Here is a 26,894-nt window from a genome sequence, read left to right as displayed (position 1 = left end):
TCTTGTTTTCGGCATATTTATGCTTAATGAAAGAAGGGATGCCACAAGTACTGGCGCTGATATGGTGTATACGTGAAAAATAAACATGGCTGAAAAACGTATAGAACAATTTAAGCTATTATCGAAACTGTTTTGGAGAAACAGTTATATTCTATTCTCACTGACAAGTGAAAAGTGAGATTGACTTGTTGGTGGTTGGACGGGTGAATTCGTGGGTTGGATTAGCGCGTTAGAAGATGGATGGGGAGTTAGAAGTTGGATGGGTGGGTTAGAGGGAGGATGGTGAGTTACAATTTGGATGGGTGAGTTAGAGGGTTCATGGTGATTTACAATTTGGATGGCTGAGTTAGAGGGTGGGTGGGTAACTTTGTTGGATGGGTGAGTTAAAGCATGAATGATGAGTTAGAGGGTAGATGGGTAATTTCGTGGTTGGATGGTGAGTTAGACCATGGATGGGTGAGTTAGAGGTTGGATGGTGAGTTAGAGGGTGAATGTGTAACTTCGCGGTTGGATTAGTGAGTTAGAAGATGGATGGGCGAGTTAGAGGTTGGATGGGTGAGAGGTTGGATGGGTGAGTTAGAGCATGTATGGGTGAGTTAGCGGGTGGATGGGTCGGTTAGAGGGTAGATGGGTGAGGTACATGGTGGATGGGTAATTTCATGGTTGGATGGGTGAGTTAGGCGATGGACGGGTGAGTTAGAGGTTGCCCAAGAGATTCATTATGTTGTTTCTAAGCGCATCTAGATAAGAAAGTGGTCATTGAACATCAACACATTTATCAAAAAGTATACATCTGTATTTCTACGCCGACAGAAACCTTTATTCTGCAGCCATCATATGCTCGGAACGAATTGATTAATACTAAATACATTTCAAATGCATTAGATTTTAGATAATACATAGTTTGTTTGAGCTTGTATTTGTGAAAGCTTCGTGATATTTTAGAAGGGCCGTATTGGGGCGACATGACTCCATCCGACCACAAACGATACTAGTCAAGAAGTCCAGACAGGCTTACACAATATTCTGTTCCACGTCTGGAGACACATCGTTTGATACGTAATACTAGAAAAAACAAACAGGCGAAATACATGCAACATGCAACGCCATTTAACGCTTTCCTCTGAAGTATACGTGTACATGTGTAACATTTTAACAATAACGAAACGGTCGCCGGGTCTGTAACTAGGTAGGGCAAAGGTCAGCAACATGAATGCACAGTCTGGACGTGCTCATTTCGTTGGGAGGTGGGGCTTCGGCTAAAATAGTATATGTATATATAGGCATAGAGTTTGGGTTGTTGGCTGTTGGGCGCCAAGATGAATCATACGCAAGCCAATTTAGCTAATTGAGTAGTCTGTCGTACAGACCCTGAAGCAAATATATCCAAGAAAGTCCATGCACGTCTAGAAAATGTGGCAAGTCTAGATTCCCTTTGCTTCTGAAAACGAAGAAGGTCTCAGGGCTCCATTTCATTATATTATTTTGTAGCTAAGAGCTTTTTTCAGTAAAATATGTTCATTTCAGGAACTAATTGTCAGTCTACTAATTGTTCGTGATTTTTATGCGTTTCTTGGACTCCTAGATTTGTAATTAATTGAATAAATGTGATTTTTATTTAATAAAATACTCAAACACGCGCCTTATCTGTAGCACTGTATACCCCATGTTTTTCACATAATGTATTTCGAAAAGTATTACATAATTACATTTTAACAATACAGTTTATTCTACCCCATGTATGGTGTGATAGAGTACAGTTTTGCCCTGAACTATAATAGATAAAGTACGGGGACGTTTATTCATACGATTCTTGTCAAAACAGAACAGAACTCCTAAAAAAGATGAAACTAACTTTCACTTCCATACACCCACTATTTACGACTTGCTGTAAACATTCACATGTAAGACTCTCCATAGTATAGTTCCCTTTGCTCTAACATTAGTTACTCTGAAAGCCTTACCACCACAGATGTATTAGCCTCTTGTTTAAAAATAATGTACCAAATAGCTTACAAATAAACTGCTATCACACCTACAGACCCTGAATACAGACTCTAAAACAAATCTATCCACGAATAATCAACAATATAAGGCAAACCAAAGCAGCCACCGTTTCAGAAAATTAAGAAAGTTCCTGGGCTCCTTTCCATTATATTGTATCATTATAATGTAGGAACCGTATTTTCTGTAAAAAACTGGATGTTAGTCTGAAACCACTTCAAACCCTAGTAGAAGATCTCTAGATTGTCCTATGTCATTATACAAATTTGTATTAGTTTATGTATTGTTACTCTGGGCCTATTATATATCTGGTTTATGTAGTTTATACAATATTGCCAGTGATTATACATGGAACGTTCACGCAACGTATCGGGAGAAGATGACCACCAACACTTGGGCAAGACCGTCCCTGTACTCAATGTTCAGTCCTTGAAGATGAACAGCACTATTTCATGTATTGTTCTAAATATTCAGAATATTTCTATATCTTTGTACCTTTTACGTTTATATTTGTAGTTTATAGAATATTGCCACTGTTCCCTAATGGAAGGCTATGCAATAAATATATATCTTATATCTTTTATCGTTTCTACCTGGTACACACTGCAAATACCAGCAGGAAAGGAAACTGAACAATAATTGTCTCCCTTAGCGATATTGCCAGGTTCCAATTGCCATTGTTTGACGTTTGTTCTAGAACTATTGTTTTTCAACCACACAGCCCCCCTCTGTGTGTTGTGGAAACAGATACTCTTGAAAGCTAAAATTCTCTCGCGTATTTGTAAGGTTAGACCTAACGGAACATGTGCTAACCGGTCCAGGTCGAAGGTCATTTGTCAAGGGTCAGGTGACGGTATTTTGGTATAAACACTGGTGATGCAGGATACAGTCTATAAGATTACACCTGAAGGTCATCCACGCAGACAGTTCCACAGCCACATCTCCACAGAGAGTGACTGTTAATTCCTGATTGTTTAAAGAAGGGAAGAGGTTTAGCGAACCTGTTGTGTCGGAATTATACCCTTTCTGATAACACCAACTGGTCAGATTTAATACAATATTCAAAAGACAACTTGAAGAAATTTGATTGTACAAACCCTGAGTGTAGAAACAGTGAAATAATATACAGACTGCATAAATTTACATTGTAAGTCAACATAACTGTACACACGTATGTTGACAATAGTATACAGACTGCATAAACAGTTACACTGTAAGTCAACATAACTGTACACACGTGTTGACAATAGTAAACAGGCTGCACAAACAGTTACATTGTAAGTCAGCATAACTGTACACAAGCTTTGACCTAGTACTGTCTAAAGGTATTTCAGAAGGTCTATATATAATAGCAGGTTGTTTCTACGCTATCCTATTCGATATCAGTAAAATAGAGGCTAATGATTTCTGCGGTGGAGAGTTACCCAAGTAACTGCTTTTAGAGGAAAGTAAATAAATAAGGTATCACTTACATCTGAATAGTTACTACAAGGCATTAAATACTGTTCTTCATTTTGATCACAGTGACGGTGATCCAAATGTGTAGACTGGAAATTGTTTCAGTTTGTTCTTTGAAACATATTTATTTGATTTCTGTGTAAATTGTATTGGAGGTCCTTAATAGCTGTTTAGTTGTTTGCCAAACGTATGTCGAATGCTGAATAAAGTACAATAGTTTGGGCAGATGATCTAGAACGTTTGCGCAATAAATCTTTTATTTGTGTATCTTGTCTTGGACAGAATTTGATTCGAACATTTCTCCAAAGCGTTTTATTCAATACAGGTTGCTAGGAAAGAAAGTTTTAAGAAATAAGAAAATTATTAACCAGGTGATGTAAGTACTGCTTAATGCTGAAATCGTTAGGAATGTGCGGTATCAGGGTTCTCGAGTGACTCAGCACACTGTGCAGGACGTTGTCCTGTATGTTTTGACGCTTGTATGCAGAAATATGACTCGTGCACAGGACCATCGTTCAGCGAAAACATAAGTTTGTCAAGGGAAGTCTTGAAGTGACGAAAAGACATAGAATCCTTGAGCTGATTTAGAACATCTCTATCAATTCCGTTACACATCTTTTCAGTGCACTGTGTGGACGCAAGTTGTGAACATATTTACCTGTCAACACCTGCCAGTTATGACTTTCATTTCCATCTTCAAGAGTATTAAGATTGCAGTTAGAATGTGTCTCTTCCCATTAAAACTATGACAGTGTAAGTACGCGTGTCATCCATGATCAGTTATGGGTGAGATTCATGGCCGTGAACATTGCCACCAGACCTAACGAGATACGCCTTGCACAAGATTCCTCTGTCTTTATGGTGAGGTAGCCGAGTGCTTAAAGCGTTCGCTCGTCACGTCGAAGGGCAGGATGTTTTCACCCACCTAGGTGGAAAAGCAGTATTTTCCTTATTTCTTTGTTGTTGTTCGTTATGTTTTTAGTGAAGTTGTTGTGGAGGGAAAGGGTTCAAGGCTCTGAAGGCTCTGAAGGCTCTGTGGGTAATGCGACCCTTTCAATAGCCTAGGCCCCTGGACCATCTCATAAAGTGACACTTTTTCAACAGGTGTGTTTTATTGTGCAAGAAAAGAGTAGGCCGGCTTGATGCTTTCGTGTGCCGGGATAAGATAAGAAAAGATACATTTGACATATAAATGATGTACACTATAACAATTTCACCGATCATATGTAGTATAATGACCTTAAAACAGTACAAGGAGACTATGCTAATCAACAGAAAGCATTTAAAATTGTAAAAATGACAACAAATTTTGGATATTGTTTCTGGAAATTTGTTAGTGAAAATTGTTAAAAACTGTTCACTTTACAGAGTGTAGCACATTCTTGATCAGGACTAAGGATTGTAATGATTCTCTATCTTTGATATACTTAGTACAGGAGATCACATAGTATTGCTCATCATGCGTTGCACATAGGGGCAGAGGGTATATTACGACCGCTTCAGTCACATACGACGCAACAGTGCATCTTAAACTGGGCGAATACATCCTTTCACAGACATGCTTGATGTTTTGTTTAATGCTGCACTCCGCAATACTCCAGCTATTTAGCAACACTCTGAAAACATGCACAGCGTGTGGAAAATATATTTATCGAAAAATATCTTAAGTTTGGTAAAAATGGCAGAATCTTTGAACCAGAAGTGACGTCAGAACTGCACATCAACGGTCCCGAAGCAACGTCGTCACATCACAGGGTTACATGGTTACATGGTTACATGGTTACAATGTTACCTGGTTACATCAACAAGCTGTAACCTTGAAGCTTTATCAATACCATATTGTGCAGGTAGTCCTTCTCAAGTGTTTGTCTTATCTGACATCATCTAATCACAGCTTCTGCTAAAGAGATCGTTGTCGGTAGACACATACAAACCTGAACAAAATCGGAATACAGGTGCTTTTGATTTGATTTAATATGCGTTATATATGACATGAGCAAACACAGTAGCGAATATTTTATGGTGCACAATACCACTCGCAGTCTGTTGAACAGGAACAACTACACACGGTTTTGGATTAGGCTCGTTCCCCGTGTAGGGTACCGGGTATGTTTCTGTATCTTGTCTTTAGGGCACATTTCTGTATACAGAAACGTACCTTGGGTACACATCTATAGTACCTGTGACGACAAGGACTCCTTCAGCCCCACTTCCATGTATCTTGTATTATGTAAACATGAATACTTTGTCCTAACTCAAACCGTTCATCATTAATTAATTATTGGTCACATTAAACTATGTGAATACGTAGGATCATCTACACGCAGTCAACGAGTTACACGAAGGTATTGTCTCGCACACAAAATTATTCCCATACTTCACGTTAAGGGACAGTATATAGACCCAAATCTGGTGAAAGGGGGGTAACTCTTAATTACATACACTAAGGTAAACTGATGTCGTTTGCTTGGTATGACTGTGTTCAAATCTCTCTGGTGAGCACAAAAAATTTCATCCAACTTCACTTCTAGCGCACGTTTTTAACTCTTTTGTGACTTCCCAGTATCGCGATAGTTGTACATCAGAAAGTTTGCAAATGTTGGATGCGGTCATTTGTGGTACTGTGTTGTGTGATGAAGGGTTGTGTAACGTAACACTCGTGACGCTTACATATTTTAAAAATATTTGTTATTACATCGGTCTCTGAGGTGGGTGTTCGAATCCCAGATTTTGTTCTCATTTTAGACACCCTTGGGTTGATGGTAACAAGAGCAGATTGGGTTTTCGGGAGCCAGCTATCACAAGACTAACGCCTGTGGTAATTAATCAATATTGCCTCTCAAAGGAATGTACATACCCTGGAAATACAAGAAATAAACCTCTCGCACAGGCCAAAAAGAAGGAAATGTATTTAAGTGTGCATGAGTCGATTGATTTTGAACATAGATGACTGAAATTCGACGCACGGATGAACATATATGTATAGTCGTCATTGTCAGCATTAAGTCAGTTCACTCACTGCAAGTGTGTGCGGTCAAACAGTGGGAAGAGTTGAGGATTTGGTCAATGTTCAAAATTTGCTGTAACATTGCTTTGAACCACCACTCTTTCTCATCTACCACTGAGGACATATCCCCCTGTTTATAAGTACCATGGCGTTAGACTGACAACTAGTCTCTGAAATGAAGACATTGTACTGAAAAAAGGCCATAGTGAAAGAAACTAAAATGAAATGAAAAGGAGCCCTGAGACTTTCTCCCTGAAACTGTTGAAATCTAGACTTGCCAAACATTCTAGACTTGCGTGGGCTATCTTGATTAAAGTTTGCTTCAGGGTCTATACGAGGGACCACCTTGGCGCACATTTGACTCATAACATTTCCTGGTCCAAGAACACAAAACAAGCGTCAGTACAAGCCTTGAAAGGTCTAAGTTTGTAAAAATATGAGATCTTTAGGTGATATGTCCTTTAATGCATTCTTTAAAATATGAATGTAAGTCCAATACTTCTACATGGTTCTGAAATATGAAATACAGCAATATGACAGTATTGAAAGAGTTCATTTATAGACGTACGCAAGGTTTCTTGATGTAAAACCGATCACATGTAAAATCATGGTTTACGGAGAATGAGACGGATTCCCGTTGCTTATATATTCCACCACAGAGTACTGAGTAAAATGACTGCATACGCCATGTCACAGGTTTCCGAAAAGATGTTATGATATGATGAAAGTGTATAAAGAAAATGGGAAATGTAATCGGGTGACTCAGATTATAGTTGTTATAGAAAACAGACTGCCTGGTGATAATGTTCAGTCCTATGCAGATTTCATGGTATCAGTTACACGAATAAGGAACATATGTATTTCCAGTCTCGGTTGGAATCATTACTTGTGTCAACAAAATGTTGATGCTATAGTCAGTGGAAATCGGATTTACGTTTTGATGACTATTTAGTAAAAATCGACGTAGAGAAATTTCGTATAGCACTCACTCGTTTTCGTTGCTCTTCCCTAAAATAATTTATCGTAACTGGCAGGTATACAAAGAGAAAACAGAATTATGTAATATGAATAGTGTTGAGGATGAATTATATTTCCCCCTAATCTCTCCTGTTAATGCGATTCTACGAATGAAATAGCTAAAGCCATGCTATTACAGCATCCAAGTATAAGAAAACTGATTTCACCATTAACAGATACGACCACATTATTGCTACAGTATCTGGCAATGTATTTCGCTTGGAGTTAAAGAAAAGGGTTTGAAATAGAAAAGATTTTGTAAATGACTTCTATGTACTCATGTAAACATTATATGTACTACACTACACTGCCGGTGGCCTGTTTAAGTACTGAATAACGATTGATTGATTGACTAACGTGATTCAAACACGGGAATTGTCTCAATGACGATTGCTGTCAAAATATATCGAATTGAACTGCTGTAAACACCTGTGTGTTTTTCTTTGGAAGAGTGTAGTTATTCCATAGCGTTGTATGTGATGTAACAGTGGTGTGACGTCATGCCGGACGTCTTTCCGTCACTGCTCTTGAACAGCCTACTGAAACTTTGATGAAACTTTGATGTTTTGGTCAATATGAATAATGTGTGTAAACAAGTGCCCCAGTAGTGTTTTCAAAGATAGTGTAATGCGAAAAATTTACATGTATTATGTGTTCATTCAGATGGCCAAAAACATTTTCATTTACAATAAAACACTTTTCCAAAAGCTTTTAAACATCCGTGGCATGAACCACTATGGTTTCATTTCAATCCTTGTTTTTGACAGTCATACATTTATATGATCCACATACTCCTCATCATAATGCTACTCAGTAACTGAACGTCGGTGCGCTAATTCTCCTAACGAACTGGCATATTCAACTCCCACGATAGCCGAGAAGCTGTCTTCAAATGGCCAGGGTTTCAGCAATTATACCTTCCGATAGGATGATACCTATCTCAGGTTTGTTTTTATTTTAATGAGTTTGTTTATTTCAAAAGTTCTCATCAAACTGAGTAAAAATTTAAATCCTACTGAACATATGTAAATGAATCAGTTATAGACGTTTGTCTGAACTGTACCAACTCCCAGTATCAACTCTGTTGACGTGTACAGATCAAGTATAGGCATCAACTGTGTTGACGTGTATAGATCAACTATAGCCATCAACTGTGTACAAGTATCAACTGCTTGGGATAATGAAAAAGGTGTTAGAGTGTGGGGCGACTAAGACGTACAATAACACCTTGTATTTGAAGCTGGGGCATGGTGAAGGTCAGGTATAGGCATCAACTGTGTTGACGTGTACAGATCAACTATAGGCATCAACTGTGTTGACGTGTACAGATCAACTATAGCCATCAACTGTGTACAAGTATCAACTGCTTGGGATAATGAAAAAGGTGTTAGAGTGTGGGGCGACTAAGACGTACAATAACACCTTGTATTTGAAGCTGGGGCATGGTGAAGGTCAGGTATAGGCATCAACTGTGTTGACGTGTACAGATCAACTATAGGCATCAACTGTGTTGACGTGTACAGATCAACTATAGGCATCAACTGTGTTGACGTGTACAGATCAACTATAGGCATCAATTGTGTTGACGTGTATAGATCAACTATAGCCATCAACTGTGTACAAGTATCAACTGCTTGGGATAATGAAAAAGGTGTTAGAGTGTGGCGCGACTAAGACATACAATAACACCTTGTATCTGAAGCTGGGGCATGGTGAAGGTCAGGCAACAGTGCTTCTCCTACTGTTTGTTGTGACAATTTCTCCAACATGTTTGATGCATTTTTGTCAGCGACAAGATTGAAGAGAAGAAAGATTTCCATACTTTATCTAGACAGTTACCTATAACCACAGTATTTACTTTGACCTATCACGACTCTCACACATAGAAAGTCATATCGACTGACGTCATTCAGAATGTTATAGAAACATATTTCGCAGAAACAAAAGACTCATGCGAATGCTGTATTCGTTTACTAATTCCACTTTTATCTGTTCACTGTTTTCTGTTTTATCTCCCTATAACGTTCATCCCCACGGGTGTAATCCCGTGGAAAATGTACGGTAAGTTATTCAGGGTGTCTGTATAATGTGACATTAATGTGTTATTTAATGTGACTTCCTTCTTACACATTGAAGAAATTTGTTTTAGATGTTTTTGTAAGATGTGAACCATATACCAAAAACGGAAAGCACAAACGATTGGAGACAAATCTTGGACAGCAAAAAAACATTACCCTAAAAGCCCACTTGCCAAAAGAAAGTTACAGAAAGTCACAACATATATAGAGCGGAGACGGTATGTGGAGGAACAGGTGCTGCGAGAACACGTTTTGTTTACCTTAACGTAGCCTTTATCTGTTTCATTTTGTCATCGTGTGTCCCAGATTGGGCTTGATTTACGATTTCGGTTAACTGATTATCTACAGTGACAGATTTCATATAGAAACCTGACAGTCCGTACAGCGTGTCAGAGATACAGATCTCATTACATAACACCACAACACCAATGTATCTCTGTGGTTTTCATATATCACACAAACATATATTAAACCAGCTCCGTCTGATGTGCGGTGACATAGTGCCCAAGGAGAAGTAACCCAGGAGTACCACATGTGGGCCACACCGAACAAATAGACCCAACTCCCAACATGGCGGGCGTGGACATACAACCAGCCGCTGTTTTCCTGACACTGGCCGGAGGGGTGGTTATCAAATACATATTGTCAGCCATTGTGGGTTCAAGGAGGAGAGACTATGAATTGGTTGGGGAGGTGGCCAGTTTAACCTGCTACCCGATCAAGTCCTGCGGGGGTTTCAACGTGGAGAGCGGATACTGCACGAATCTAGGTCTTCAAGTTGCAGATAGTATTCTGGACAGGTGAGGGAAGTGTTATACATAAGGCCACATGACCTGTTTGAAGGACAGATGGTCGGGATGTCAGTTTGAACCAAGGTTCAGCAAAATATCATTTTCATTACATTATCACTGGAAGTAATCTTCACCACATGGAGATGTTAGCGTTCACTGGCAGTACAAGAATAGCAGCACAACGGAAACATTAGCGGTTGGTTAATTACCAATATTTATGCACATGTTTAGCCAACTTTAGTTAATATACTCAGTGAAAGTAATGGATTTGAAGGTATTGTAATACAGTTAAACTGTTCTCTCCAGATTTCATATAATGTGATCAGATGGGCTGTGAATATGATTAAATGTGAACATAGAATCTGATATACTGGCTTCAGGGATACAGTTGATAAAGCATTCGTAAAATCCTTAATCATTTCCCCGAACTAGAACCATATTGCAAGTACAGCTTTGGACCAGCTTTTGTGGGATTGCGTCATAAGTATTTTCTGCTGTGCAGCAGTGGAACGAAAGCCTTATGTGTGTATCCCCACTGGAAGAATACAGGTTGTTCGCCATGTGCAGCTAACCAAATGGTCCCACCTCACTCACTCTACAGGACATGTCATATCCTTCATGTCCGCAGCGAGAGCAAAGATGCAAGAGTCTCCACGTGTCCTGTATTATCGCGACATAAGTTAACACATTATGAATATTGTTAAAACACGTTTCACTGCCCTGAAAAACCCACGATTGCCCAGATATGTACGAGTAAGATAAGATAGGATAAGAGAAGATGAGATAAGATATTTTATTGCATGACGTTCCATTAAGGATCAGTGGCAATATTCTAAACACTACAAATATAAACATAAAGGTATGTAGAAAATATAAACATACGTTTCGTTAATCATTGAAAGATACCTAAAAAAATTACTGCTCGTGAAAGCAGTCAGGGACAATGTATGCGTGTTCTCTTTCCAGCAGTGATACTAGTATATGTTGCTGTATAGCGACAGGGCATAAGCGATGGGGGAGCACTGTCCAGAAATCTATGTGACGTAGGTGAACACAGCTACTGTTCTCTAGCTGCTGTGTCTGTGTCAACTCCTACTTCTGGGAGGGACGAACATCGGGGGCACATCAGCGAGATGCCTCCACCAGGTGGGTGGTGTACCTGTGTTTTAGCTTTGTGCTTCTACCAGGTGGGTGGTGTTCCTGTGTTTTAGCTTTGTGCTTCTACCAGGTGGGTGGTGTTCCTGTGTTTTAGCGTTATGCCTCTACCAGGTAGATGGTGTTCCTGTGTTTTAGCGTTATGCCTCTACCAGATAGGTGGTGCACCTGTGTTTTAGCTTTATGCCTCTACGAGGTGGGTAGTGTTCCTTTGTTTAATCGAACTCTGCGTCTCATTTCAGACACTGGGTGGTCACTGACGCCAGTTACAACATGCTGACCTCCAGTCAGATGCCCACTTTAGCCCTGGTCAGAACTGCGTGTAGGGATGGACAGCTGATCGTTGACGCTCCGGACATGCCGACTCTCTCGTTGTCCACGTCCCCAGTCGTTGATAGGAGCAAAGTTGTTGATGTTGTCAGCAGGTACGACTGTGGTAGAGTTGGTACATACGTATCGCGGTGAACGGGTGGGTAGTGCGGTGGGAGGAACGACGGGTGTGATGTGTGTAATAGCTTGTAGTTGTCAACAGCCACTCCGCATTCCATCCACTATTGATGTGGGATGTGGGAACATTTACAGTAACGAACCGACGAACCGACTGATAGATGAGCTTCGTTATAATGTCAGTCTGCGGATTCGACCCCAGACCAGTTGAACGACGTAGCCCAGTGCGACAGCCATTGTCCTCCACGTAGTACTGGTGGTATATGTGAACATCAAACAGGATGTGACGTCAACCTTCCCAATATTTGGTGTGTTACATTAGATACATTTTAGGCTCCTGTTGTAATGTGTTTGTTTACCCGTCACAGCAGCGGCAACGCCACGCTCGAGGGCCTAGACTGTGGGGATGAGGCAGCCAACTGGTTCAGCAAGTACCTGGCCAGGGACGGGGTCAGGCTCCTCCACTCAGCCCCCGGGCTTCAGAAGCGGGATCTTACACAGGAGAAGAAATCCTGGGGTAGTCCAGCTATAGCTGGCGACCGGGTAGGTGGTTGATAACATGTGTCTGGGTATTGGCGTGTCAGTGGTTGATAACAGGTGTCTGGGTATTGGCGTGTGGGTGGTTGATAACAGGGGTCTGGGTAATGACGTGTGGGTGGTGGATAACAGGGGTCTGGGTAATGCTGTATGGTTATGGACAACAGGTGTCCGAGTAATGCCATGTCGGTGTTAGATACCGGGTGTCTGGGTAATATGTGGGTGGTGGATAACAGGTGTCCGAGTAATGCCATGTGGGTGGTAGATAACAAGGGACTGGGTGGTGTTGTGCAGGTGGGGCATCACCGGAGACAATATGACATTTACACTACCTGACAGTGATTGTTTTTCTTGCATAAGCCGATAAAATCACTTGTGGTATTGTAAATAAAGCTTAAATACATTGTCATGGGTATGCTTCCAACTTGAATGAGTGACTGAGTTTGGTTTTATGCCGAACTCAGCAATATTCCTGCTATATGGCGGCACTGTAAATATTCCTACACGAATGCCGCAATGGAAATGAATTTTCATCGAAACAATATATCGTATCTGTGAGGTGTCGTCTGAAGCAGGACAAAAACACAAGTGAATCATTTGGTTTGTGCATCCAAGGAATCGATACCAAACTGACACATTAACACCTGCTTAAATCCTTGTGCTGTACGGCCCCGTCGAGGTGTCACAACATCCGGCTATGACGTTCAGCAATAAGATAAGTTTTGCTTGGAATTAATCGCCAGACACGCCAGTTTGGTGTTAAAGAACATATGAGATTCAAGATTGGGATAGTATGATGTTTGTCGGGGAGTGAACTGGACAGCTTTGGTGTCAAGGTCTAGACAACTCTGTCTTTATGCGTCCAGGAGATATTTTAGTGACGCTTATGCCAGTTTAGGAAGTGTACTTTCATGGGATAGCAAAACAGCTGATTGGAGGACTGAAGTTATCATTGCCAGAGGCAGTCTGATAGATGATGGCTCGAAATGATGTTCTACCCTTTGTCAAACCAGAGATGGGTAATGCCGGCTTACAGGGACATGCTTGCCCACATACTGCTTCTGTCAAGGCCAGCTGTTTGTACCCCACATCCCCAGAGTATGTCTTGAGTAAGATGGAAAAACGCTAACGATAGGATTAAAACTAGCCATTGACGCTGACTGACTAATCGTAAAACAAAACTCACTCACTCTAATCACTTTCTATGAACCACAGTTCTGTTATAGTTAGTATATATACCTATCGTCAACTGATGTACGTGTTCCTAGTACAGTAGTCCCCGCTAACGATGTAGGGTGTTACACTGTACTACACTGTAATTCCTTGTTGCTGCCAGGCTGTCTACAGCGACTTCTGTGCCTACCTGCTGATGTCGCAGACGTCCCAGGACGCCGTGAACCAGCAGCTGCAGCAGCCCCTCTCCCTCAACCACTTCAGACCCACCATCGTAGTGAAGGGAAGCAGACCATTTGATGAAGTAAGTCCACGGTTTCAGTGTGTCGTGTCTATCCCCTGGTTCTTGGAGAAGGAAGCACCGATACCTGGTGTATACAGAGTGTCAGTGTGTATCATCTGTCCCCAGCGTTTCGTATATGTGCCTGGTCCTTGCAGATGGAAACATCCATAGTAAGATAACTGGTTCCTATGAATCGTGTCGCATTGGAGGCCTGATGGCAGCGCATCAGGTCCCCGCCAACGCCCTTAGTTAACCAGTTCGTCAGGAGTAACAGAAAGTGACCCCACTTCTTTTTCTTGACAGTTTAATTAAGTCATGTTCTAGAAAATACTGAAGTACTTTGAAAACATACCAGCGAACACCTAAGAAGGGGCATACTACTTTGATTATTGACCAGCGGATATCTTTGAACGCGAGACAGAGTGACTGATACAGACCAATGAACGTCCATGATTGTGTGTTGTGACCTTGAGTCACCGTGTCATGTTTCAGGACGAGTGGCAGTCGGTAAGGATCGGCAACCAGGCCATTCTACGAACCCTGTACTGTACCCCGAGGTAAGTTATAATACTGTAAGAAGCAGATTCGAACCCAGGTGGTCCCAAGAAATCCTGAGGTCATGATAAAGTTGAAAGTTAACACTTTACTTGTATTAAAGTAAGTATTTAGGTAAAAATGTTATGGTCAGATTACAGTTTGCACACAATGTATCTCATGTTTCAGATGCATCAAAGTGAACGTTGACTTCAAAACCGGCCAAAGGATAAAGGATAAGAAGCCCCTAGACCTGCTGCAGAGGTGAGTGTACACCACAATAACAGATGGTATCATCGTATCAACTGACAAAACCTTGGATAAGGCACATTCAGTGGATATCACTGCGTATCTGCCCGCATTGGACGGACACGGGATCCCGTCACCTGATATACGTATATACATATTCACCAACTGACAGGAAGTCGTGGCTACATCGATACTGCCTGATGACAAGGTGCCCCCCATTTAATGATACAGTATCTCACCTGCCGCTATGAGGACTATTTCTTACCCCTAACTTATACAAATGTACTACAGGAGAGTATGTAAACCCATTTCTATCATCGAATCTTCATATCTTTCCTCGTTTTCATCATAGAACATTTGTACTTAAGGTTTTTGGCTAACATTAGGTACAGTATAGCATGTGTAGGGGTGGTGTCCATACAGGTAACAGTTATACTGGTACTATGTATGGTGACCAACCCGTTTAGGGGGACCTATAGCCTATTTTTTTTATTGTATTGTTAAAGAGTGAATGAATGAGTATGGTTTAACGCCGCTTTTAGAGCTATTCCAGCAGCATCACGAAATGGGCTTTATAGACCGTACCCATGTTGAGAATCGAACCCGGGTCTCCGATGTAAAGCGAACGCTTTAATCATCAGACTACCCCACCGCCCTCTAGTGTTAAAGATAGAACTTGTGTTTCATGGTTATGTGCTAATTTTAAGTGTAACTCTGTGACTGCAGGTAAGTCAAAAAATTTGTTTTTATTCATTTATACATTTTCAAATTGATTTAACCTTATAACCATACTCTCGTATAAAGGATCGTCCAAGTCAATCTTAGAGAGAACAAGGGATACGAGATTGCGGTGTAAAACAACAGGCATGAGACCTTCTTTGTTGCAGGATCCGCTGTGTTCCTCGGTTTGGGAAGTCGCCCATTCTCGGGATCAGCTCGGCACTTGACCAGGGTGGCAGGGTCCAGGTGGGTGACCCCGTCTACGCCATCAGGGCATAGGGTTCTCAGGTTCCCAGCTGTTCCTGTATGGACGGGTGCCAAGAATACACCATGGATTTGCATTGTGTTCGTACGGAATACCACGTCGTGCGCTTAGAAAACAATGGTGAAACGTAATTTTCAAATTTAACCTTTTAGCATAAAAATCTAATGTTAGATATCAATACGAGATGATTACTGAAAGGTTGTATTTCTGATGGTTATGAGGATTGAAAGGATTAATTGTAACAAAACATATTTAAACACTGCAAGCCCAATACGGAAGTTGTTTTGTTTGAAATTTGCAAAGATATTCTTTACTCGGTGGATATTTGTTACTTTTACTATTGCACTATCAATATTGTGTCAATATTTTCTTGTACCAACCCGCAATATTTGTTTGAACCCTTTCAAGATAGGGTGTGTTGTCTGTCCTGTCAACGATGAAATGTTCCTCGGGCACCCTTTTTTGAAAAGAGACGAGGGCGGTAGGACTTATTATTAATTTTGGATAGAAAAAAGTGACAAGGGAGGAACACATTTTTTATGTGTTTCTCTCAGAAATACAGCTTGGAAAGTTTTTAAGCATGTGTAGTGAGTTGTAGATTCGGTGACACTAGTTCTTACTGACACTCATTCTTATAGTGGACAAATAGATGATCGGGACGCTGCAAATTAAAAATTCTTTATTTTTTTCTTTAAAGGCGACGCTCCCATTCCCGAGAAACATTTCACTTTTTTGTTTATTCTTACCAACTGCAGAAATGAACAAAAATAAATCAAGCTATATAAAATGTGAATGATATGTTTCTTTGAACCAACATAAGCAATGGCCATAGAACATCATTTAGGCCACGATGATAGAAGCTTTGACTGGAGGGAGTGGAAGTATTTTGCGAGTGGGTGTAGGCTTGGATTCGCTGGTGTAGGGTGTTTGTGAAGGAGTGATGCGAGATGTTCTTCATGAAAACAGTCCCTTTGCAGATAAGGCCAAGGATATCCGATGCACGTAATAATACCCATTTGTGATCAAATCAAACGGATATTGTCTGCTATATTATTTCAAGTGTAGTTACACCTGTAACTAAGCACGAATATAATCAGGTATCAGCTGCTCGTCCAAACTGCACTCATACAGGCCTTTAGGGAGCTGGGGGGTGGGACACCAGAAATGGGTTTTACACATTGTGCTCATGTTGGGAATCGAACCCGGGCTTTCGACGTGACGAACAATACTTCAACTACTAAGCCACCCTACCGCACCTCTTGATCCTGTGTCAGTGATTTCATTTACGTCACACTCAGCAATATTACAGCTACTATGTAGCTGCGGTCTGTAGACAATCCAGTGATCAACAGCAGAAGCATCGGTCTAGAACTGAGATACGATGGCATGTATCAGCCAAGTCAGCAAGCCTGACCATCCGATCCCGTTAGTCGCCTCTTACGACAAGCATAGGTTACTAAGTTTAATTCTAACCTGGGTGTTCACGGGTAGCTTGTAATATGGAGTGTGGACGATATCGACAACCCTAATTGATAACAACATTCAATAGATTCTTGGATCAAATATGAATTCCGTTCCTGTTAGACTACGGTACAACAATATGTATCGAAACATTGCACAACGAAATTACGTTGTTTTCCATCAGGTTTCTCTATATTGTTGTTCCCGGCTTCTAAAGTGCGGACCCTGCCGTCAGAGATTAGGAAGAGAAAAGTCAACACGGAAAAGTGATGCGTGTGCAATTATATACAAATGCTTTTAATTCGCACAAAAAACTGTACAAATGGTCCTAACTCTCAAATTGTTTTTTAATGTTTATGTTTTCTTCGTTGCGTTACTTTTTTTTCTTTATTTCAAGGTCAAAGTGCTCAGTGCATGTATTTAACGTGCGTTGGGGGAACGTCTCATTCCGATCCAGGGATCAATATTTGGAATGTCTGTACAAATTGTAAAGATAGCACTATGTTTTGTGTCCAGAGTCACGCAGTCATCGTGTTCACATCACCGGCAATATCAGGGGGTTGGACGATATGCAACCGTAGTCAGATTTCGCGTGCTTGTTCCGAGCAGCCTGAAACAAATTCACATTGCATGAACTACTTTGAATAATGCAGTTTTCAGTTTTTGACGTGTAAAACAACCTTAATCAAAATCAATACCAAGGGCTTTGACCAAACAGACCTGTTGACTATATTGTCTGTCCATTACGCAACGCCATTTAGAGATAGGTCAAACGTAACATGCTATATTTGGGGTATTGAGTCCAACCCGGGATTCGAAACGACAGTGAGTGAGTTTAGTTTTACGTCGCACTCAGCAGTATTCCAACTATGTGGTGGTGGTCTGTACCCAATCGAATCTGGACCAGACAATCCAGTGAACAGCATGAGCATCGATCTGCGCATTTGGGAACCGATGACATGTGTCAACAAAGTTAGCAAATCTGACCACCCGATCCTGTTAGTCGCCTCTTACGACAAGCATAGTCGCCTTTTAAGGCAAGCGTGGGTTTGTTGAAGGCCTATTCTACCCCGGGACCTTCACGGGTTTCGAATTGCCAGCACCTTAATCAATAGCACACAAAGTAAGCCACCTAACCCGCTCAACAAGTATCTGACTGAGGATGTGGGTTCGAATCCGGATGTACTCAACTAGGTGCTATAATTTGTACCGTGTAATCTCAAATACAAGAGTGCTCTGCCGTCTCTTCTCAAGCATAAGAGTAGATACGTGTATGTATGCACATCGGCTATCCGGGTCACCTTGTGGTTCCCAGTGGGTGCCTTAGTCAGTAGCTTGTCGAGGTGACGAACACACTGCACCAGGTCGTTTTCCGAATATTTGCTGTAAAAGGCGAGATTCGGGGACCACACCTGTCCCACGAGAGACAGGAAGATGCGCCTGGAGAGATAGAGAGATCCGGCAGCCAGCATGGACGGCACGAACCTGACGGTACCAGAACTGACGAGGGACAGGTCCAGAAGGTATCTGCATAGATGGGAGACCTGGGCAGAAGTACAAACCCATGATTACAAACTTTGTTTAGTTTAGATTGTTTGGTCCATACTGACTAATTCAAGAGTTATTGAGACATGAGATATTGTTAGTGGTTAGTTTGTGAATGACTCATGGATTTGAACAGAGTGTTACAGCGGTCGGAGAAATACATTCACGCGTATGATCGATTTGATTGAATTTTGCAAGAAGTACGACATAACGGAGGAAAATGGCTAGCAATGTTCACCCCTCATGAGGCACGAAGACAACGTTTTACATACCATCGATTTGCAACAAATATGGTGACGCTTTAACACGATACTGTCTGCAAGCCGCTCGATCTAACAGCAGGAGCTTAAGACCGAGGTGTGTGTGCTACCTCGGCCCCATGATCACCCGACTTTCCCCATTTATCAACCCTGTGATTTAGTCAGGCAACGTCATTACAATAATTCTCAAACAAACATGCAATTTGATTGGAACAAGTTTCATAGCACCGTGTTATTTGAATGCGACTCGAAACGTAGCTTTGGAAATGAAGTGGTTTAGGATATTTGTTACACATTGTGAATAGATAATTAGTTATGTCCTATATATTGCAAGAGGAAACCTTTGAATCGTTTTCTTCAGCTTGCAGGAATCTGTCCAGGAAGGCAAATGGACTAGGAATATTGAGGTCGAACTTGAGTGTCTTGAGGACCCGAATCTCCATGGTGATCACTTCGTCCTCCGTGTACGTGTTGTCAGTCAGGTGGCACAGGGTTGATATCTCAAACAAACAATACTCGTCAACATCACATCCCTGTACTCGACCCACACACTGATGTGACGATGACTGATACAATCTGATAATAAAGCTCACCCGAATAAGTCGCCAAACATTTTAAATATTCTGCTCTTTGAAACTTGATCTTTTAAACCAATACGAACAAAACATGTCCCCACAGCTCACACACATTCCGGACTTGAGACTCTTCACTTTCCGTGTCAGTGTCAGTTTACACAGACAAATCAAGCGAGATCGAAAAGATGTTAAAATGTAGATTTTTGCTAAAATAATCCAGAGCTAATTCCCGAAACTGAAGAGAGTGAGTTTAGTTTTCCGCCGCACTCGGCAATATTCCTGCTATATGGCGGCGGTCTGTAAATAATCAAGTCAGGGCCAGACAATCCAGTGATCAACATGATCATCGATATATGCGCAATTGGGAACCGATGGCATGTGCCAACCAAGTCAGCGAGCCTGACCGTCCGATCCCGTTAGTGGCAAGCATGGTTTGCTGAAGATCTATTCTACTCAGGACCTTCACGAGTCCCGAAACTAAACAGACTAGCTGGCATTAGAAACTAATATACTGGACAAAAATAGTAAGGATGTATGAATACTTTGATATTATGAATAATGCTCTATTTATATTCATCGACAGACTGATGGAATATCAATCATAAAAATACCAATATCCCTAAGTTATTTTGTCCAGTATGTGTTCAGGGTTACTGTTGCATTTGGGAAGACGTTTCCCGTCTGTTCAAAGAACTGACCTCGGGTGGGAATCTCTCCACGAACTTGGCAGCTATCAGCACACAGGTGATGCCGAGAAGCTGAACCTCGTGTATAGCCGGAACTATGTGACAGATGTAGCGGTCGATGAGGGCAACTGTCAGGTGCAGCGTGTCGTCACTGAGACGTTCATGACACTAGTGGAGTAGGGGAAATCATTCAAGAAGGGACTCAACTTGGAACGTCAGAGTACAATTAATACTCAAAACAATAAAAGAAAACCACGTATGTACGTTATTAAAAACCAAGCCGAACAGAAATGACCATTGGCTGGAATTGCTGGATGTTGGGAACATGTAGATGGCTTCTTGAGAAGTAAATTCAAGTGTTGGTTAACGCTACACTCGGCAGTAGTGAGTTGGATGTAACGCGACATTACCTGGACCTGCATCAACCAGTCCACTAGGACAGCTCTCATACTGGGCGTCACCTCAGTCTGATCCTCCAAGAAGTCCGTCGGGAATGACCACCGAGTTTCCACAGCCTGTAGATCAAGATAATTTTATACTGATGGTGATAAATAGGGGAACACACAAAATGGGATCTAAACTGCAAACTTAAGTGAATAAATAAAGGACAAACATGTTCGATCGTGGTAATAAGTCCTGTGGTCATCTCATTATCCAAACCCACCACGGCACTTTCATAAACATTTAGATAGTAGATCCAGTAGCTATTTCAATCTAAGTTCAGTAAAACAGTTCAAGTTCATTACAAATTCAAATTTGAAGAACAGACTTTAGTAGTTTGGGGGTTATGTTTGAACCCACTCAGCCTTATGACGAGTGCACAATGTCGACGATATGCTGTGGTTGTATGGCTTAGATCGGTGATGGTGCTGGACACTGCTGGAGTGAGTGAGTGAGTTTAGTGTTACGCCGCACTCAGCAATATTCCAGCTATATGGTGGCGGTCTGTAAATAATCGAGTGTGGACCAGACAATCCAGTGATGAACAACTTGAGCATCGATCTGCACAATTGGGAACCGATGACATGTGTCAACGAAGTCAGCGAGCCTGACCACCCGATCCCGTTAGTCGCCTCTTACGACAAGCATAGTCGCCTTTTATGGCAAGCATGGGTTGCTGAACGCCTATTCTACCCCGGGACCTTCACGGGTCGGACACTGCTGGGCACTGCTGGAGAGCGCGCTGGTGTGTGGGACTGGACTCCCTAAATAGTGTAGGATTAAAGATGCAATGTACAACGCATATTTTCCAATTTGTGGAAACCCTACCTCATATCAAGCCAGTCAGGTAAAACCAACCACCTTTAAACATCCTGTGGTATGACACAAAGAATGGTGTCACAAATGGTCCACTGTCCATAAATACCCATAAATATCCCTATCTTTGACTGGACCCTGAGGTTCCTGGATGCAACACGGACCCGCGGACCGACCTGCAGGTAATCAATGATGTCTTGTGCATAGGCCGGGCTGTAAAGCTCCCCCTTGTCCGAGTCTATATCCTTGATGCCAACAGGAACTGTCTTCAGCAGGTGGCGGAGTCGTAGAGCAGGATCATCAAGGTCCATAGGCTCGTCTGGAAATACCACAGTTGGTAAACCTAATGTTGGGTAGTCCGGGCAATGAAATCTCTTCATTCTAATTATGACAAACTCGCCACCTCAGTTCTATCTGTAGTTCCATATGGACGTAAAAACAAATGCCATTGATCATCGCGTAAAATCTGTTAGATGTACTAGACGAGATGTGCTACTGTCTAGATGGAATTATACAAGGGGTCAAGTGTATATACTGTATTGTAGTGGAAATGTCTTATATACTGACAGCAAAAGAAACGCAAATCTGATTTTTGTCAAGACAATCATGAACACTTATATTTCATTTTTTTGGAACTTGCCTTTCTTTTGCTGTTCAATATAGTTATTTTCATTATGTGAAATTTAGAACTCAAGATAACGAACTGTAAGGTGAACGTCTTACCAAACGGAATGACGCGCTCTGGACCATTGATGCAGAGTTTCTTCTTGGTACTGAGTCTGTGCTTCCTGACCTTCCGGCATCCTTGATTACCTGCCAACCAACAGCTTGCCAGAGTGACTAGAACCATCTGTTTATCGTGTATCTATAATTAAGAAACTCTATACTATACAATACTATATACTATACTCGACAAATTGCTGTCGGTTCAAGATGAAGTTTCTAGAAGTTACAGTTGCACATACGTAGTAGTGTCATCAGTCACCCATGTTACATACTGTGTCAATTGATGACGACAGTGTCAATAGTCAACAGTGAAAGAAGCCATTGCATTGAACTACGATACCGATTCCCGATGGGATAGTATTTGGACATTTATGTTCGTTGCAGCGTTAACACTATGTCCACTATTAGCCGAGACAATGATTTAAGGGAGGTTTAAGGAGGCCTGTTTATGATCGGGTCAATGCATGCAAACAACTCTGTAACCCATGACGGGATATTCTTGTTATAGTTAAGGGCTGGTGGGTATGCAGTAGGCTATGGCCCAGTATGAATCTGCCACCTTTGAACAAGGGTTCCAGGACCAATGGAGTATATCATTGCTTATGTTTTTGTTTTGATGGTTTTCCTGATCCAGGAACGACACAGACAAGGGTTATGTCATGGAAATATGTATGGAGTAGGTGAATCTACATCCTGCTTACCAGGAGTTGCACGAAATGCCGGCTTTGCCTTGACAGCTTTGGGGTATTCAGTACACTGCACCATCGGTTTAGGGGCGACTGCTGTACTGTGCGAGATGTTGCTGTTGTCGCTAAGCACACGGCGTTCCTAAAATACACCAATGACGTCATTGCATTGATTGTGGCAGATTCTAAGATTTAAATTTGAGAAGTACATGTCTACATTGATAAACCTGAGATCAGTAAATCTTTTCGAAATTGGGATCTTCGAGACACTTAATCGCATAAATACTTAGGCTACGCTCCTCCCTTAAGTCCACACTCGGCACTATTCCAGCTATATAACAGCGGAATAGGTCTGGACCAGACAAACCATAGATCCATTCTGTGAGCGATCCGCACCATCGTCATGTAGCCGGCTACTTCACTATCCCATCAATTTGGCCGCATCTTCCGACAGGAGTTACTGAGACCCATTATAACACGACAGTTGAGACCCACTGTTTACCTATCAGTTGATACCATGATTGTACCGTATGATTACTGTCGTTTACGGTCACCAAGGACGTTGGGACTCTGCATAAGCAAACATAAGTAAAAACGATCTTCGGTTACATGTTGCCTGACCGCCGTTTGGACGTGTTGAGCTGAGCAGACCCCCGAGGCTGGGAAGAAGACCGTCTTCTTGCGCTTCACGATGTTGTTCATGCTGTGCTGGTGAAAATCCCGGTTCTCGCCTGCGCTGTTTTCGCCGGTCTTGTGTTTCTGCACCGACCGTTCTAGATTATAGTCTAGATTTATTACCCCGAAAGCGGACATTCCTGGTATAAAACAATCATTATTTCTTAAAATACACATAGTTATCTGGCAATAATTAGACAAAGTAATAACATCTGACAAATCATGCTGATGTGAATATGTGGTCTAAAACATTTTCTCTGTCTTTTCAACATAGTTTAGCTGAACATTAAACTAATCTTCTCCGTTAAACATTTAATCAGTGGGACGATCACATGGGAAAGGAATAATATGTTGTTAATACGAGACAGTCGGACAAGACAAACAGATGTTTTGAAAAAAAACCCCAACTATTTGTGAAATAAGGAAAATGTATGTAAATCCTACAATTCTGTTTATGGTAGGAACGATTATCAAAGCTCATATCATAGCTAGTTTCAGTTGACAAACTTAACAACTTGCATGTGTGGTCGTTTCATGCACTTTCCCATGTATTAGATTTCACAAACGACACTGAATTAGTGTTCAATTAAACAAAATGATATAATACACCTACAAAATAGCTTCTGTTCAGATCACAAGTGGAAGTGATAACGTACCCGAAAGGTAGCTCTCAGCTCAACCCGTCAAATTTGTGAGAGTGGACTCCCTCCATTGTTCGTTCATGTCTTTTATAGACATCATGTGTCACGTGCATCTGCAGAAACTGGGCACGATAAGTCCGTGGTTTCGTCTCACTGGTGGAAAGCAAGTGAATCTAACTGACACAATGAACCAAGCTTAATCATGGATATTGTTGTTTAAATTTCAAAACGTACAGTGTATACAAGGTTACATACAAGTAATTTTGTTCAGTTAATTGTAAGAATATTTATCTGAACACGGCCCGTTATATAAGAAACATATTGCCTTAAACACCTCTACTGCTTCTACTACTACTACTACTACTACTGCTGGTGCTGCTGCTGCTGCTACGTCTGCGGCTACTACTACTGTTGCCGCTGCTGCTTCCTGGGCGGCGGGGTAGCCTAGTGGTTAAAGTGTTCGCGCGTCACGCTGAGGACCGGGTTAGATTACCGACATTGTGTGAAGCCCATTTCTGGTGTCCCTCGCTGTGATATTGTTGAAATACTGAAAGCAGCGTTAAACCATATTCACCACTACCGCCACCACTACTACTACATCTACCACTACCACAGCTACTGTTACTACTACTACTACTGCTGCTTCTGAATGTAACCGTATAAAGGCCAGTTCGTCCATAGTAGTTAGTGAATTTGGGTTTTACGCCGCTGTAAGCATTACTCCAGCAGTATAGTGAAGGTGGACACCAGAAATGAACTGGAGACAATCTACCCAACTGGGGAAATGAACCCAGGTCTTTGGCGAGACGAGCGAATGCTACCCAACCGCCCTCAGTAGTAGCGAAAATTGCCCGTCTTTATGCATCATTAAAGTGATGCAGCGCAAATATTACTCCAGAATAGCCAATGTCATACAGAAATTATCGCAGTGCGTAACAACTCGTTTGGCCCTTTAATAGTGATACTAGTATACACTGTCACTCGTTAACGTACATAGGTCATGATTTGAGATTCGGGTTAGAAACGCATACTTGTGAGTGGCGACTAAAGGGATCGGGTGGTCAGGCTCGCTGACTTGTTGACACGTGTAATCTTACGCGTATCCCAACAGCGCAGATAGATGCTATAGGTGTCAAGCGCAGGATTGTGTGGTCCACAGTCGGGTTTTCACAGACCGCCGTCATAGAGCTGGAACATTGCTGAGTGCGACATCAACAAACAAACAAACAAACAAACAAACAAACAAACATTCGTGGAAAATGTATGTACGGTACAGAACGCTGTAGTATAACTAAATGCTATGCAAACTGACAAACCGACGTAGCCATCAATTCCGATGTGATAACATGGGATGAACCTGACTTACATGGTGTAGCGAACAGACTAGAAGTGAACACAGCTGACAACATGGTGCATTGTCCAACACACGTTCTAGTGCGGAGTATGATATCAGACAAAGAAACTTTGTCTTCGTGCCCAGTTTGCACACAGAGGAGCTCTTCGTTCCTATTTATAAGCACTTGCGATCACTGGACTGATGTCAGTGTTTTATCTCGTACACTGATCAACAAGTGACAAACAGTACTGCAACCTTGGACAGTGATGACCGGGTGACGCACAATATAGATGCTTTGGATAGTGGTCAGTAAGACGTACAGTAATGATACTGCGGATATTGGTCAACATGATTGACTGTGGCTGTGTTCAGGTTGCGCTGCCTCACTGTTGGTTTGAGGTCAGACATTAATATTGTCGATTATCTTCCTAACACTATAGGAATGGATGAATGGTGATACCAGGTATATTGCTCTGCTGGGTCTACCTGCCCGAAGGAATGAATGGTGATAACAGGCGGGTAAAGATGTGACGACAGGTGGTATCAAGATGTGACGACAGGTGGGTCAAGATGTGACGACAGGTGGGTCAAGATGTGTAACGACAGGTGGATGAAGATGTGATGGCAGGTGGGTGAAGATGTAACGACAGGTGGGTCAAGATGTGACGACAGGTGGGTCAAGATGTGTAACGACAGGTGGATGAAGATGTGATGGCAGGTGGGTGAAGATGTGATGGCAGGTGGGTGAAGATGTGACGGCAGGTGGGTGAAGATGTGATGGCAGGTGGGTGAAGATGTGATGGCAGGTGGGTGAAGATGTAACGACAGGTGGGTGAAGATGTGACGACAGGTGGGTCAAGATGTGTAACGACAGGTGGATGAAGATGTGATGGCAGGTGGGTGAAGATGTGATGGCAGGTGGGTGAAGATGTGACGACAGGTGGTCAACATGTAACGGCAGGTGGATAAAGATTTAACGACAGGTGGGTCGGGATGTGTGACGACAGGTGGGTGAAGATGTGATGGCAGGTGGGTGAAGATGTGACGGCAGGTGGGTAGAGATGTGACGACACATGGGTGAAGATGTGATGGCAGGTGGGTCATGATGAGATGGCAGGTGGGTCAAGATGCGCGGACAGATGATCAACATGTGACGGCAGGTGGGTAAAGATGTGACTACAGGTGTGGACAAGATGTGACGCCAGGTGGGTCGACATGTAACGGCAGTTTGGTAAAGATGTGACGACAGGTGCGTCAGAATGTATGACGACAGATGGGTCAAGATGTGACGACAGGTAGGTCAAGATGTGAGGACAGGTGGGTAAAGA

General features: G+C 42.0%; 2 protein-coding genes across 5 annotated transcripts; one reads left to right on the top strand and one right to left on the bottom strand.

Moving 5' to 3' along the window:
* Positions 1-9,910: 9,910 nt before the first annotated feature.
* LOC137293701 (mitochondrial amidoxime-reducing component 1-like) lies at positions 9,911-16,511 on the top strand. The gene is made up of 7 exons (XM_067824406.1): positions 9,911-10,364; positions 11,753-11,935; positions 12,326-12,500; positions 13,831-13,971; positions 14,443-14,507; positions 14,674-14,748; positions 15,621-16,511. Exons 1-7 carry the CDS (start codon positions 10,135-10,137, stop codon positions 15,730-15,732), a joined length of 981 nt encoding a protein of 326 aa, XP_067680507.1. The 5' UTR covers positions 9,911-10,134; the 3' UTR covers positions 15,733-16,511.
* Positions 16,512-17,446: 935 nt separating this feature from the next.
* LOC137294000 (uncharacterized) lies at positions 17,447-24,360 on the bottom strand. Of its 4 annotated transcripts, none has more exons than XM_067824914.1 (10): positions 24,246-24,360; positions 23,536-23,729; positions 22,930-23,056; positions 22,226-22,315; positions 21,679-21,821; positions 20,656-20,760; positions 20,258-20,413; positions 19,326-19,484; positions 18,481-18,723; positions 17,447-17,789 (listed from the first exon to the last, which is right to left on the bottom strand). In XM_067824914.1, exons 2-10 carry the CDS (start codon positions 23,725-23,727, stop codon positions 17,715-17,717), a joined length of 1,290 nt encoding a protein of 429 aa, XP_067681015.1. In that variant the 5' UTR covers positions 23,728-23,729; positions 24,246-24,360; the 3' UTR covers positions 17,447-17,714. The 4 variants fall into 4 exon arrangements, with proteins under 4 accessions (XP_067681015.1, XP_067681013.1, XP_067681012.1 ...); XM_067824912.1 differs by having other exon boundaries at positions 23,524-23,729; positions 24,246-24,345; XM_067824911.1 differs by having other exon boundaries at positions 21,667-21,821; positions 23,524-23,729; positions 24,246-24,324.
* Positions 24,361-26,894: the final 2,534 nt, after the last annotated feature.

The sequence above is a fragment of the Haliotis asinina genome, chromosome 8 (genome assembly GCF_037392515.1).
Source record: "Haliotis asinina isolate JCU_RB_2024 chromosome 8, JCU_Hal_asi_v2, whole genome shotgun sequence".
Classification (NCBI taxonomy): Eukaryota; Metazoa; Mollusca; class Gastropoda; order Lepetellida; family Haliotidae; genus Haliotis; species Haliotis asinina.
The sequence above is the reverse complement of the archived record's forward strand: the minus strand, read 5'-3'. Positions and strand labels throughout refer to the sequence as shown.

Coding starts and splice junctions, on each gene's coding strand:
- LOC137294000 (XM_067824911.1), bottom strand. CDS start 23,727: ATGTCCGCTTTCGGGGTAATAAATCTAGACTATAATCTAGAACGGTCG. Junction 22,316..22,929: donor GGCATTTCGTGCAACTCCTG/GTAAGCAGGATG, acceptor GTTGGTTGGCAG/GTAATCAAGGATGCCGGAAG. Junction 19,485..20,257: donor TGGAGAGATTCCCACCCGAG/GTCAGTTCTTTG, acceptor TGTTTGTTTGAG/ATATCAACCCTGTGCCACCT.
- LOC137293701 (XM_067824406.1), top strand. CDS start 10,135: ATGGCGGGCGTGGACATACAACCAGCCGCTGTTTTCCTGACACTGGCC. Junction 10,365..11,752: donor GCAGATAGTATTCTGGACAG/GTGAGGGAAGTG, acceptor GTCTCATTTCAG/ACACTGGGTGGTCACTGACG. Junction 14,508..14,673: donor ACCCTGTACTGTACCCCGAG/GTAAGTTATAAT, acceptor CTCATGTTTCAG/ATGCATCAAAGTGAACGTTG.